The sequence below is a fragment of the Corvus moneduloides genome, chromosome 18, assembly GCF_009650955.1.
Source record: "Corvus moneduloides isolate bCorMon1 chromosome 18, bCorMon1.pri, whole genome shotgun sequence".
Lineage (NCBI taxonomy): Eukaryota > Metazoa > Chordata > Aves > Passeriformes > Corvidae > Corvus > Corvus moneduloides.
Window position 1 is genome coordinate 11,274,343 of NC_045493.1, and position 13,908 is coordinate 11,288,250.

General features: G+C 37.3%; 1 protein-coding gene across 4 annotated transcripts in view; it reads right to left on the reverse strand.

The window, feature by feature from the left end:
• KNTC1 (kinetochore associated 1) overlaps nt 1-13,908 on the reverse strand; it is a 32,137-nt gene that overhangs the window by 14,368 nt on the left and 3,861 nt on the right. For all 4 annotated transcript variants that reach the window (XM_032128066.1, XM_032128064.1, XM_032128065.1 and 1 more), the window contains exons 9-40: nt 13,783-13,876; nt 13,409-13,461; nt 13,032-13,144; nt 12,689-12,743; nt 11,944-12,042; nt 11,526-11,566; nt 11,356-11,421; nt 11,188-11,263; nt 10,889-11,014; nt 10,706-10,795; nt 10,082-10,147; nt 9,653-9,714; nt 9,134-9,245; nt 8,297-8,440; nt 8,016-8,072; nt 7,832-7,933; nt 7,481-7,597; nt 6,860-7,003; nt 6,509-6,607; nt 5,970-6,073; nt 5,743-5,848; nt 5,263-5,397; nt 4,722-4,841; nt 4,344-4,413; nt 4,199-4,266; nt 3,532-3,824; nt 3,163-3,335; nt 2,879-2,976; nt 1,920-2,061; nt 1,397-1,453; nt 680-843; nt 93-197 (exon numbers count right to left, since the gene is read on the reverse strand). In XM_032128066.1, the coding sequence (XP_031983957.1) occupies nt 93-197; nt 680-843; nt 1,397-1,453; nt 1,920-2,061; nt 2,879-2,976; nt 3,163-3,335; nt 3,532-3,824; nt 4,199-4,266; nt 4,344-4,413; nt 4,722-4,841; nt 5,263-5,397; nt 5,743-5,848; nt 5,970-6,073; nt 6,509-6,607; nt 6,860-7,003; nt 7,481-7,597; nt 7,832-7,933; nt 8,016-8,072; nt 8,297-8,440; nt 9,134-9,245; nt 9,653-9,714; nt 10,082-10,147; nt 10,706-10,795; nt 10,889-11,014; nt 11,188-11,263; nt 11,356-11,421; nt 11,526-11,566; nt 11,944-12,042; nt 12,689-12,743; nt 13,032-13,144; nt 13,409-13,461; nt 13,783-13,876 (3,351 nt within the window). The remainder of the gene's footprint in view (nt 1-92; nt 198-679; nt 844-1,396; nt 1,454-1,919; nt 2,062-2,878; nt 2,977-3,162; nt 3,336-3,531; nt 3,825-4,198; nt 4,267-4,343; nt 4,414-4,721; nt 4,842-5,262; nt 5,398-5,742; nt 5,849-5,969; nt 6,074-6,508; nt 6,608-6,859; nt 7,004-7,480; nt 7,598-7,831; nt 7,934-8,015; nt 8,073-8,296; nt 8,441-9,133; nt 9,246-9,652; nt 9,715-10,081; nt 10,148-10,705; nt 10,796-10,888; nt 11,015-11,187; nt 11,264-11,355; nt 11,422-11,525; nt 11,567-11,943; nt 12,043-12,688; nt 12,744-13,031; nt 13,145-13,408; nt 13,462-13,782; nt 13,877-13,908) is intronic.

A 13,908-nucleotide genomic window follows, 5' to 3' on the forward strand; every position in this document is an offset into this window, starting at 1 on the left:
CTCTAGGGTCTTTTCCAACTGAAACAATTCCACGTGGCTGCCAGGTAGAGCAGAACAAAGTGGCTCACTCACCCTTTCCAGGGGATTCTTACCTTGTGTAGTAAGTTCAGGGCAGAGGTCTTGATTACTGAACTGCTCCTCTCTTTCATGGCTATGAGGAAGCTTCTGGTTTCAGTGAGTAGATCTCTGTCTTGTGGCTGTTATGAATAAAACAGCACATAATTAAAAATAAATTCTAAGCCTTCAACTTCTTGTCATTTACAGCATAGTAGGAGGTACTACAGTAATTTTTATTTTCAGATTTAAGACCTTACAAATATTTCATCTAGATCGAAAAAGGATTTGTTTTTCAAGTGCTTTTGAATTGAGGAATGTTTTTTAGAATTGAATATTCTACTTGCAACTTTTCCCATACTAAACAATGGTAAAACAACTAATTAAGAGTAAACACTTATTAACACTCATTCTAGTCTCTGCAGGAAGGCCAGGAATAAAAGCTCAGTTCTGAACACACTTTGTAAAGAGAGAGAGGACAATGAAAAATAGGGAAGAAACCACCAGCTCCTTTCACAAACTGACTCAACATCTGATCAAGTGGTGCTAATAAAAGGTCACGGTGAGAGCCTTTCCCTGCCTCCCCAAATCCTTAGAGAACTACTCTAAACTTGCTGAAAGTTACCTTTTCATTCAGGGCCAAATCCCTGGTGTTTGAAATGACATGCTGGACGCAGGATCTGACAGCACAGAGCGTGAGCTTCAGGGCCAGCTGGAACTGGCTGCACTCCAGCAAGTTCTGCACTGCTGCAGAGAAGGGAGATCCCACGGGCAGCAGAAAGTTATGTCCTGTGAAATATTTCAAAAACAACCCCAGAAAATAATTATGAAGCATATTGCTCTTGGAGTTAATATCAGAGCAGTTTCTCTTTTTCTTCATTAAATTTATAACGCAGGATCTGCCTTAGTTCCCTTTGAAACCTCAAATTCTCAGGGCTTTTCATTTAATACAGATTCCCATTTTAGTTTAAAACCCACAAGTTTTTGGCCAGAAGTTGTCTTCTTGGACAGGCTTTGATGATTCTCACTCATAGTGGTAGAACTTCTGTCCTAAGTAAAGGCTTTGACACGGTGGAAGGGTAGGGATTACCACCCAAACTGGTGACTTCTGTGCTGAACCAAACCACCCCTTAAAATATGGCTTTAAGGGGAACATTTAGGCCCCTGTGAAAATCCCCTGTGAGTTAGTCATGCTTGTGTAGGGTGAATTTAAACCTCATGTTTTCCAGTGGTCTGTTTATACTTTCATTGTGGTGGATCAGCCCTCGTGTCCCTGCCCATGGCAGGGGGTTGGAATTAGGTGATTCTTCAGGTCCCTTCCCACCCAACCGGTGTGTGGTACCTTCCATAAACGCTCGGTGTGCCAGGCTTATAGACTCCAAGGGATACAGCTTGTCCTCTGAAAGACAGAAAATGCACATCAGCAGAGGTGCCAGGAACTCAGCATCACCAGGAAGTCTGGGAGAACCCTAAAAATACCACAGGGACAGGGCATAAAATAGAGACACGTGAACCTCGAGAGCCATTTGCTGCTATTTTTAACTGTGCCTGCTCAGAATGTATTTTTGAGGAGGGAGTATCTCTCAGACTCACAAAGAAATCCAAGAGTTTCCAGTAACTACTTTGTATGTAAATCCCTTGGATGAGACAGTCAACATTAAACTCATCTGTGAAAATAAGAACCAACCCCAAAGTCATCTTTCCATTCTATACCCCCTAATGGGCATTTCTACTGTGAGTTTGTCTGACTGAGATTTCTGAGGTGATAATTTCCACACACATGCTGAATTATTCCTGTTTCTAGATAAGAATCAATAAGAAACAGAGATTTTATATTGTCCCAATGTTCAGGAAAGCAAGCTTACCACAAATAGGCAGAACAGCAGAAGCAAGTTCATATGCAACTGGAAGAGATGTCTGAGGATCAAGGACTATCCCATCTTCTTTAAAAAAATCATCGTAAGTCCACTCTTCATAAGGATCTTTATCAGCTCCAGAAGATGTTGTCTAAGTAAGAACATTGTCAAAAGCACACACAATAAAAGGCAGAGTTAGTAACTCCACTAACAAACCAAGAGGTTTCTGTTTTGGAATACAGGAATAGAACATGATGTTCATATTAGAAAACAGTACTTCTGTGCAATGGCCAGTAGCAATAAATACATTTCCTACCTAGAGCGGCCACATTTGACTTTCATGTTGCAGTTGTTTAGTTGTACAGCCAAAATATTCTCTAATTTAATGGAGGCTTTCATAAATGTTCTTGGCCAAACGTTATAAGCAAACATTTTCCAAATGGATAATTTTCTAGAAAAATAACATTTTGTGCATAAACAAGCCCAGCCACTTTGCTCTACTCCACTCCAGCTGTAAGAGCCCATTCATTTCAAGTAGCCTAAAGCACTGCTTGACCTAAACAGAAAACAAAGATGCTATTCAAGAACTTGATCATCTTAAAGTTTCACAGAACTCTTGGGAAAGCTTTCACATAATACATTAATTTAAAAGCCAAACCCTCCCTGCCATACTTTCAAGCCAGCTCCCTTCCAGTCCTGGCAGAAGCTGTTTGACAAAATCACTATTTTCAGTAGGATTTATTATACTGAAGTTTAAGTGGAGAATGCTACTTGTGCTTGTTCCACAGCTGCACTGCTTTTAGGACTCAAATCAGTTTATTCTTTAAGCTAAAGAACACACAAATTCTAGGAAATCTTTATTTGTGGAGCTCTGTGTGGATTTTTTTGTTGTTGTTGGCTTTTTGATTAAAGAGTGCTGGAGAAATGAGAGGGAAAATAATATATACAGTGAACAGCACAAAAAATACCTCTGCTGTAAATTCATAGTTGTCCATTTGGCACTGTCCATGAATTGCCTTGGCAAGTGAAGTATATTTACACAGTTCCAGACAATCCAACACTAAATCTGTAAAAATACCAAGATCAGTAGCAGGAATGGAAGGTTCATATGTCCTATTAAAAGGAAACAATTTTGCAGCACCTATTTTCACAGATGCAGATCTAGAAATTCACTTTGTTTTCAGGTTTGTTGAACACTGTTTGGAAAGCTGGACTCCCAGCATGAACACAAGTAAATAGTAACAGGAATTACCTGGACTACACAGTGTAGTTGCTTGGCCAGCCAGCTCATAGATCACTGCTGGAAGATTCATCCCATGAGGAGTGATCATTGGAACATCAGCTCCCAGCATACGACAAAGCCTTAGGCATACTGCAAACAGCAGCTTCCCTGTATTTTCATTCCACCTATTTTCATAGAACTCCCTATTAAGAAAGAAAAGGATGTTAAAAATAAAAAGCCAGTAGTTCTTACGGCTTTTAGTTAAGGCCACATTCTGTTCTGATTATTTAACTGAAACAAAAAGCCTTTTCCTTTGCCCTGCATAATTCAAAAATGGGGCAGAAATAGTTCAGAAAAGCCTAGTAAAAGTGATGATCTTGAAAAGCCTTGCAGTTTTACCTGCATATATTGACAGCCACTTCCACTCTTCCACCATCCAGTGCTCTCAAGGCCAGTTTTGCTCCCAGTTCATGCTCTGAGACTTGCAGGAGCGAAGCCAGAATGTACAACCTTGGTTCAGTGTGAGGGTTCTTCAGCTTACCACCCCCTGAGTTACAATTCACTGCTTGCACGTTTCTAGGCTTGGATGCAGATCTGATACTTTCACAAGCACTTAGGTGATCCTCCAGAAGTGCAGATATCAGTGAAGGGTTGCTGTATTCTTCATCTGAGAGAAAGATACCAAAGTATTCCTGCAACAACAACAAAAAGATTATATGTTTGTATCCATGTAGCTTCCTTTAAATTGCTTATTTTTTTACCTACTGTCCTGAGATCTTAATAAATTATTACAGCACTCTATTATGAAATTTTTGAAGTATTAGCAATTAAGGCTTTAGTGAGAGTATCTAATTTTTGGTTTCAATAGACAACTCGGTTCTAATTGGGAATTTCCCCAGGCTAGATCAAATTGCTAGATTAGCCTTAGAATCAATTTGAAGTCAATAATAAAAACAACCTTTGCACATATGTTGTAAATACAATTAATTTTTAATATGATCCATGTGATAAGAACAATTGGAATAACTACAGTAAATCAAAAGGGATTTAAAACAAAAATACCCACCTGCAGGGCAGCAAGTGTTTCAAACAATTTTAGGTTTTCTTCACATTCATATTTCTTCATGGGATTGTCTGTTGGAGGAGAAAAACAATTACTTTTTGATTCCATTTATACGAGCAAGATGTAAGATGCTGAAGATGTACCTTACCTTTTTGAATACTGAACTGGAATTTAAGGATGTCCACGAGTGTCTTAGTCATAAACATTTGTGATTTTTGCTGCAGGAAAGGAAAAGGTTTGTATTTTTCGTTAAAATGTTGCTAGGAACAGACTTGGGTTTCAGCTCTTAAAGTACAATGCAACGTTCCACAAACTTCTCAAGCAATGATTGCCAAGTCTAAGGTACAACCAGGTGAAAAGCAAAGGAACAGAAAGTTATTTTAAATATTAACCCTCTACTGAAACAGTAAATATAGGTGTAATATGTGTTTACTCCATTGTCTGTTAGCTCTCCAGGAATTATCCCCACTTCTCCCTTTTCAGAATAACTTGTGTGCACACTTTCTGATGTGAAAAGCCTTGGTACCTCTTCAGGATCGTCTGCTTTGTTCCGTAACACCAGTCTTCCCCACAGAGTCAATCTCTCTGCAACCTCCTCAGCCTCAGCAAGAGGCAGAGATCTTAACAAAGTCAGAGACTCTTCTCCCTGAAGGGAGAAAAAGAAACAAACAAAATTAAAACAGAAACAATAAAAAGAAAAGGACATTTGCTTTTGGAAAAGCTGAGTTATGGGTACATTCTTGTTCTGATGCAATGGCTGCACGATGGCCAAGAGGGTAAGCAAAAACAATACATGAAAATACGTAGAGACTTCAATTCCAAACTCAGCTGGTGTATTGTAGGTCATAACTTTCATCCTATTCTGCCACAAATGAAGGATAAAACTCTGACAAAGGTCTCATTTTCCATGTCAGGCATAGGCAGTTAGGTGTAGAATTAGTAATTTGAATTTAAAATACATATGTAAACTGCTTATAAGATTTCAGCAATACAACTTGCCCCTGTTTTGTCAAAAGACCTCAGTGTCTGTAAATTCCAGGATCAACTGACATGAAGTATTTCCTTACCCTTTCTTTGTCAATCAGGTCCATCATCCTCAGGAAGCAGACTTCCCCAGCAGGCAACATGTATGCTGCTGCAATTTTCAAGGCATCCTCCAAGCAAGCAGGGGTATTTTGCTTAAGAATGTATCTCACAAGCCTCTGTAAGAAGAAAACAGAAATGGGCTTTAGTTTGTTGATAACAAGGATAACAAGGGAATTGTTCAGCTTGTACCAAGCAAGTTACCTGGAAGCTTAAAACTTTTATCTAGAGAAAAGCTGACTGAAGTGTAATCGGGAGAAAACAGGGCTTGGGGACAGAATTAGCCTGAGAACTTTGAAAATTCCTCTGGTTCCTCAGGATATCAAGGAACTTCTCCAGAAATACTCATGTTTTCTCCTAACGAATGGGAGATGTTAAAAAAACCCCCCAAATGTTAAAAAAAAGAAATCACCAAGTGCTGTTCACTGTGACCTCTGGAGAAATCTAAAGTCTTGACAACTTACCATTATCATCTGCTTGTCCTTTAAAAGATGGGTATCTCTTATCCCATAGGCTCTCAAAAGCCTCTTCATCTCCATCAGTCGGTAACTTTCCTGCAGTAACCTCACTCTGGGGACAAATTAAAGCATCATTAATTCCTTTGCTACCTTCAGCTATGGGATTTAATCATCACTCTACATCAGATACACAGCATTTCCCCAGCCAAGGGTAGACTGTGGATGCTGCTTACTTGACATGATTCATTTCCAGATGCTGTTTGACCAGCTGCTCCACTGCTGCACCCCATGGCACCACAGCTCCGTGCATTATCTCCAGAACTGCATCAAATTTCAGCTGCAAAAGGGACATAACCACCTCACTTTTCAAAATAAGTTTCAAAGTAGTTAGTCCCTTGAAGTATTGTTCAATGTGACTGATTCCTTAGGCAAGTATTTTATTTCCTTGCCCAATCTGCACTTGCATGAAGGGCATTTATTGTCATCATATGATGTGTCAAGTTAGATTGGAAAATGCTTGCAGTCATTTATGACACTGTGGTTTCATACATGTTAAAATTGGTGAGTTTTCCATGTGATGACACCACAACTACAATTAAACCCTCAAAGAACATCTCAGGGAAGATGACTAAAATAGAATTAGAAGAAGAACATACTATTTTCTCCTCATAGCACTCATGTAAAAATGCACTCAGATGATTATGGAAAAATCATGTTTTGGTTTGAACTGATGTGTTGGACTCACTTGATGCCTTTCATAAAATATACTTACATCTGTGTCAGAGATGCAGCCAATGACAGCTACTGCCTTGGCCTCCCAGGCAGTTTCAAACACTGAAATAGATCGTGTCCGACAACGCTCCAGCAAATCCTGCGTATTTTGATGAAGGTGATTAGAACATTTGAAATCAGGATAAATACTCCTATCTTACAATATGAACAAAAATGTAAAATTTTCTGGATATTAAGGGATTGCTTCATAACTGAAATAGTAACTATCATTAAGTTCACTGACAGGAATAATGATCTAAAACATTCAGTTGTAAATTCAAATGGTCATCAGACTTGGTTTCTGCTTCCTCATGTTGAAATAGCTTTCTTCAAAGGAAGAAAATGTGGGTACCTTGACATACTGTAGAAGAAGCTCATCTTTTTGTAGGTTATGTTCACAGAGGTAGGGCTTTATAAACTTCTCCAAAATTGATGGGACAAGCTCTGGTGCCAAAATTTTATCAAGCATGCGAAACACAATAGTGGTTGCGTTTTCCTGGGCAGCAAGTGGAAAAAGGCCGTGTTAGAACATCACAGGTCAGTGCAAGGCCATTTACATCTCTAATACATAATCCAACATCCAGAGTCCACTGAAATCAACTGAATGATTTCAAGCAAAAATCCCTCTTTAGCTCAAATAAACCCTTTCATTTACAAAGCTTTTCTTGTTCAGTTGTACTTCCAATTTCTCTCTTGCGAATGATTGGTCCACAATAGATGAGCTGTAATAACCTGCAAACCATGGAGTTTGAGCCACACCTTCTCACAGTACCTTGTTATGTTATATTTATAACCAGAGTTGAAAGAAAATTCGTAACACAACTTATCAAATAGTCTTAGCAGCTTATGAATGCAAATTTCACCTACCATCCATCAGGATTCCTCCTTTGTCTGACTTTTAATCACATGCTCTAAGGTTCTTCTCTTTTCAGAACAAACTGAAAAGCACTTTTTCAAGTGTCTGCAGTGTTACCTTTTCAAAATCACAGAATGCCAGCCTGCAGTTGTATTTTCTGCACAGATTTCTCAGTTCTTGTAAATCATTTACCAACTTCTTTAACCTCTGTATCTCTTCACAGTCACCACACCTCTGAAACACCGTTGAGAAGTGAAATGTTAGGAGACAAGACCATTAGGAGGCTGTCATCAACATTTTTTAAATCTTTAAACACAAGAAAATTGGAACTTGGTTCCTTCCTTTCATGGAATTAAGTCAATCGTCACTAAAACCAAGTGACCTAATTATCATCCACTCCAGCTCTAGCACACAGCATCTGTTTGAAGTCTCTTAATAGCTAATTCTTGTATTTGTTACATTTCTTACCAAAGGAGTCCACTTGCCAAAAGCTGTCACTCCCAGTTCACCTTGATTTTTACTTGTAAAAAAAATCTCTGCTACTTGGAGTCCATTTTCAGGCCAGTTTGCCTGTCCAAAATAATTGATATTAGTAAACTGTATTATACATCTAGAAATACAAGATATGCAAAGTTTCTGCAGTGTGACTTACCTTGTCAGTTAATTCAAGGTTTCGAGCAGCTTGTTCCAGCCATTTTGCTAATATTTTCTGAAAAAAATACAGTTATAAGTACAGTTATGCTATCTATCAAAGCAAAATTTGCCATTAGAAACTTCTTCAGAAAGAAATAATTTAAAATACAAATGCTAGGGAAAAGAATCCATTTCAAAGACAGATGAACAAGTTCCTGGCATTCAGAAGTCTGTAGGTCTGACAGTAAAATCATCTTAATCTGAGAAAATTACAATTTGCAGTTCTTAAGTCAGTCTCACCTGTCCATCTGGCACAACCCTCCTTGAGAAGGGGATCACAAAATTTTTAAGCCACACACACAGTTCCTTCAAAGCAGCAGTGAGATGGATGGCATTGAGCAAATCCTTCAGCATTTTCTCATCAAAGCTGCTTTCAAAATCGGCCTAAAATATTAAACCAGAACAATTACAGATCCATGGAGTAAATGTTCATCTGATGCTCTGTAAAGCTGTTTCACTAATAGGAAGAGCCAGTAAATTTCACAAATAAAAAAAATCTCAGTAATCACAGACAGAAATTAAATAAATAGCTCGGTTTTCTTAAAAAAAGACCTAATTGAATTAATTTCTTTACAAATCACACTGTTCTTTTACTTTCAGACTTGTTCTACAGTTCTGTCTTATTAAGAAAACAATGGACATGGAACTGAAGGTCCTGCACTAAAAAATAAAATAACAGCACACAGCCACTATCTTGAATGCATCATTCAGAGTAAGAAGTCTGTGTGATTAAAGGATCTTAAGTTTAGGCAGCAAAGGTCCACTTAAAAATTCTGAGAGCTGTGCTTGCAAGAAAGTGAATGGAAGATTACAAGCACTGCAGAATAAATCACATTGTTCTGACTTAGGAATATGAATTCTGATATCAGAAATACCAGTTTATTCCTAAATCAATACCAAATTCATCCTCCTGAGGATCCAGGTGAACAGGTAATCATTGTGATAATAGATGAGATTCTGCCATGGACCTTTGCTTCTCTGAGGAGCTGTTTTGTAACAGCCCCTGTGAAATAAGGCTGGAAAATTGAAGAGATTTAACCCCCTCCATAAATCCCAGAGATGTCTGTGCCACCTCACCTGATGCCTAAGCCAGAGGTACTGTGCACAAGACAAATTTCCTACTTCCAGCTGAGAAACAATAATCTTGAACATGTCCTCATTATGCAGGAATTCTGTCCAAGCAATACCACTAAAAGTGAGAGGGGGAAGAGAAGCTTTGTTAAATGTCATTATCAAAGGAATTGGGGGGAGGATTTCAAAGTTTTCTACCTAGTGCTGTATGCTGTAAGAAACAACAGGAGTGGTACACTGTGATTGTATAAAATCACAATCCCTCCTATACATACTGAAAACCAGCAACAACAACAAAATCTATTTAAGTGCACGTGCAACAGATAATTTATGTTTTCAGCATAAAGGATGACTCAACCTCTCTGCATTCTCCCTTCTCCACAGCACAGGATGGGAAACTTCAGGCAGAGAAGGAAGAGCTTGAAGTTTAATGAAAACTTCATATAAAAAAACTAAAATAGTCTTAATTTCAGTGGTACAGTCTTAACAATCACAAATTTACATCTTAAACAAACACAAACAAACCTGAATTTCTCTAGTCCAAAAGCTTCATAGAATGTTGTAAGCCTTGCCTGAGCTCTCAATACCTGAATGTAGATGAGATTTAAGGTTAATATCTGGCTTAACATATTGTTACATTACATGATTAGAACACTGATTCTCCTTGAAGGCAGATGAGGCCAGTTTACAACAGGACTAAACAAGAAACAAAATGAAAAACCTAAAAGTACTTTAAGAAAGGTTCTGCCTTCCATTTATGAAGCATCTGAAACTGAATCTTTCTATGACTGAAGGAGTGGCTTATTTCTGAATCTGTCATTACTGTGGTTCTCTCTCATACTATAAAATATAATTTTGTTTAGACTTTAAAAGAGTTCAGCAGTAGTACAGTTTGTAAAACTCTACATTACAATTATTTATATGATACTGCAAATCCAAGAAATTTGTCCTCACCTCAGCTATGGATACTGGAGCCCCATCAGATGGTGGAGCATTGGTTCTATTATCTTTCTTCAAGATCTGAAAAAAGGAGATGAAAGGGTTTGGCTGACAACTCAGAACATGCCAGACAGGACTGTGAGTGCAGTAAAAACATGAGCAAAAAGTCAGGACTTCTGTAAATTGAGATTTTACAATGCTAGATTGGATCTAACCTGATCCGGTCTAATCTGGTTGGATTTCTGCATGGACGGAGGATCAGACAGATAATGTGTATCTCTGGTTCTGTTTGATAAGGCAGGAAAGACTAAAATAGTGAAAACAAAAAAGGTGACCTACTTTGAGCTTTAGTTTGAAAATTAATATTTTAAAGGTACTTAAAAAAACTGCTACTCAAAACTAAACCCTGCTTTCTGATGCAAGAATAAAACTGTGAGCTCTTTTTTGCCCTTGAGCAATACCAAAAATGAGGCTGGAACGACACTTGCTGCTTCTTCATGTTTGGTTATATAGGATTTATAATGCCTTTACTTTTGCCTTTTGGAATGGCTGTAACTGGTTTGTGGCCCTCTCAAGTTGTACAGAAGGGTGGAATAGAAGTTGAAGAGTAGAAGAAATTGCAACAAATAAAGCCCTTACTCTGACTTTAGCATAATTCAGCATTTCTCGAGTGGTTTCATACAGTGGCCATGGAGCATTTAGGCAGTAATTCACAACAAACTGGTTGTCCTGTTTGCATAAGGAAAACACTGAAATTAATTCCAAGTTCCTTTATAATTTGAATTGCTTTAGTAGAGAAAGAGGGTAGAAATAAAAACAAACCTGAATTTTTTGCAGATTTTCTTTGGCTTCATTCTCAAGATCCAGCAACGCTTCCCGGCCATAACTCCCAACACAAGCTAAAGCCAGTTTTTCTAAAATAGTGTTTGCTTTTACTTTGTATACAAGCTGTTTAAAAAAAATAATACAAGTACAGTGAGTTGTTTTAAAAGGTAACACTAACTTGGTAATATTTGTAATATTTTTAATACTTTTTATTGGACTATAGGGTAAGAACCTTACTCATAATTTCAGTTATACTGATTAATCTCAAATGTGTTTATCATGAATGAACAACTCACCTCAAGATCCAGTCCAAACTGAATAGCAAAATTCTCTGCTTCAGTGAATTTGTGTTTGTGCAGTAAACGGCTTAGTCTAAGGATGAAATGAAATAAACAACTTCAATATAAGTCCAAACCAGATATTAAAAAAAATATAATACAATGGTGTTTCAAAGAAACCAGTACCTATTTTCTGGCAAGGCTTCAGTTAAACTTCTCATCACAACTATAGAAACTGGGTCTTCAGAGGGCCTGAGGACGACAGGGGAAACTATGTGAATTTATCAACTCCATGTGGAAGTAATCTGGCATTTTTATATAATAATGAGCTAGTTACAAACAAAATATTATCTTACTGATGCTTTTCATGAATTCCTTCCAAGAAGTATATTGTATCCTGTAGTGTGCAATAACAGAAACCATTAGGTGAAATGAAATAAGTTCCAAATAAATCCAGAGCATTTTTCTGTGCTAAGAGAACTTAAAACTTCCCTCGGTTTTTAGCTGTAACAGAAGCAGGAACAACTGGCAGTTCTATTAAATAGTGCAAGAGACCTCAGACTAAATTTAAATTGTTCAGTTTGCTTCATAATAGGATATTTTTCTCAATCCTTTAGGGACATTATTTAATCTTTCTTTGTATAGTTCCTGCATAATTTCTAGCAGAAAACGGTTCTAACCTAACAAGAATAACAGAGTACCCTCTTCAATATTTACACATATTAAGACAACTATATTTCTTCAAAGAACAACAAGAAAATCATCTAAACCTACTGTGCAAATCCCACTTTGAACAAGGGAAGAAACAAGAGACACTTGCAGAGAATAGAGCTGTTGCATAGTGGGCAGTGCAAAAACCATTAGGCTTTTCATCTAGTAAAAAAAGAGAGAAAACAAACAAAGAAGTCAGAATTACTTTTTCTCTTACACTGGTGAGAGAGTGATATTTGCAGAATCATTTCTGAAATCTTATGAAATTAGAGGGCAGTATTTGTAGGACTTTTTATGGAATGCAGATCTCCAGTTTGAGGGAGTTTAATGAAATTTCAGATGTTGCCTCCTTCTCTCTCTCGGCCTATTATGTATAATTTGACAGGTTTAATTTAATTTTAAGAATTGTATAATATTCATCCTGGTATTTTATTTCTGTTAACTTCACTGACTCTATCTGGGGGTAGATGCTGAAGGCAGCAGAGACATTGCTCTAAAGAAATCTGTGAAGAGGTGTAAGATTATAGTAAATGTTGCTGCTCTTCCTTGTCTGCCTACCTTAAAAAACCAAACAAATAAACCCCAAACCATCCATAAAAACCCCAACCAGTGGGACAGCTTGCCCTGGTCACCATCACAAGAATCCCAACAACCCTAATACACAGATGGTCACATTTCAGTTTGGACTTGAAGCTCCTCAGAATTCTCTATGCCCCAAATATTTTGCCACCTCCTTCCCTCTCCACCTTTTTTCCTATGAGCAATTGTGTAACAACTGAGGAACAGAACAGAGATAAGGAGATTATACCTGTTTGTCATCTGGCATTGTCATGACAATCAGTTTAACGTTGGCAAGCCCTTGCCTAATGAATGAGAAAGAGATAAAAGAAAGCAAAACCTGCTGTATGAATCTCAGGTTAAAACTTTAAAATATTTTTACTTCTGAGTTTCAGAAACTTCTGCATTCCATGAAAACGCATTTAAAAATAGTTGTAGACTTTAATCTGCAGCTGTACAGTTTCTAGCACACTTTTTTTAGAACAGCGGTTGCACTTTTTCACACATTCTGCTTAACCTTATCTTGCAATTCTAGGAAACAGCACCAGACAACTTTTCACTTCTCAGAACTGCTGCCACAATGCTTTACTTACCAAGTGACTTCAGAAGAATCTGACTCAGTAGTTAGAAAAAATTCTTCAATATGTATTAAAGGCCAATCCCAAATTAGAGTGAGAGAATAAACATCCCATGTGCTTAAGATGTTCTAGATTTAAAAAAAATCGATACGATTTCATATTTTCTTTGTAGAAGACTTTTTTTGAGCAAAATATTACATTTCATGGCTTAAATAATGAGTAGGATTAGAATTTTAAAAAAACCAACACAGGAAGATCAAGATGGTCTTGATATAAGTAAATATAAGCAACTTTATTTTACAGAAACTTTCCTTTAAACCTTAAAAAATATGTTTATAAGCTGTTTCAAGAACATTGTAAAGTGAAGATTACACACAAATCATTACCCATACCTCTGTATCCAAAACAAACAGCTGATTATCAAGGACTTGAAGTTTTGCAGCACCTAAAAAATATTAATATCACATAAATTCCTTATTTTTCTTGAGATAGGTATCTGAAGCAAAACATATTCAAACACACAACCAAGCATTGGCAACTTCGTGGTTTAACCTCATGGAACTTCCAAAGTTTAGCTTAAAGAGAATTGTGATTTATGTATCTAAGTTAAACTGCAATTTTGAAGCCCACATTTTGGCTGTACCTTTACAAAAAATGTTCTGTTTGGTACATGTGCATTTGTTAAAAACAATGAAATATCTGAAAATTAGTACATTCTGCAATTAAATACGAAATCTTGTCTATAAAAAGATAAAACCTTCTTCACCTTGGATCAGGCTTGAATCAGCAAAACTTTGAGCAGACACCAGGGCATTGGTGGGGTCTACCTCCCATTTGGAGAGCACATGATCACCTTTACCCTGTGAGGAGAGGCAAAGTAAAATGAGGGTAG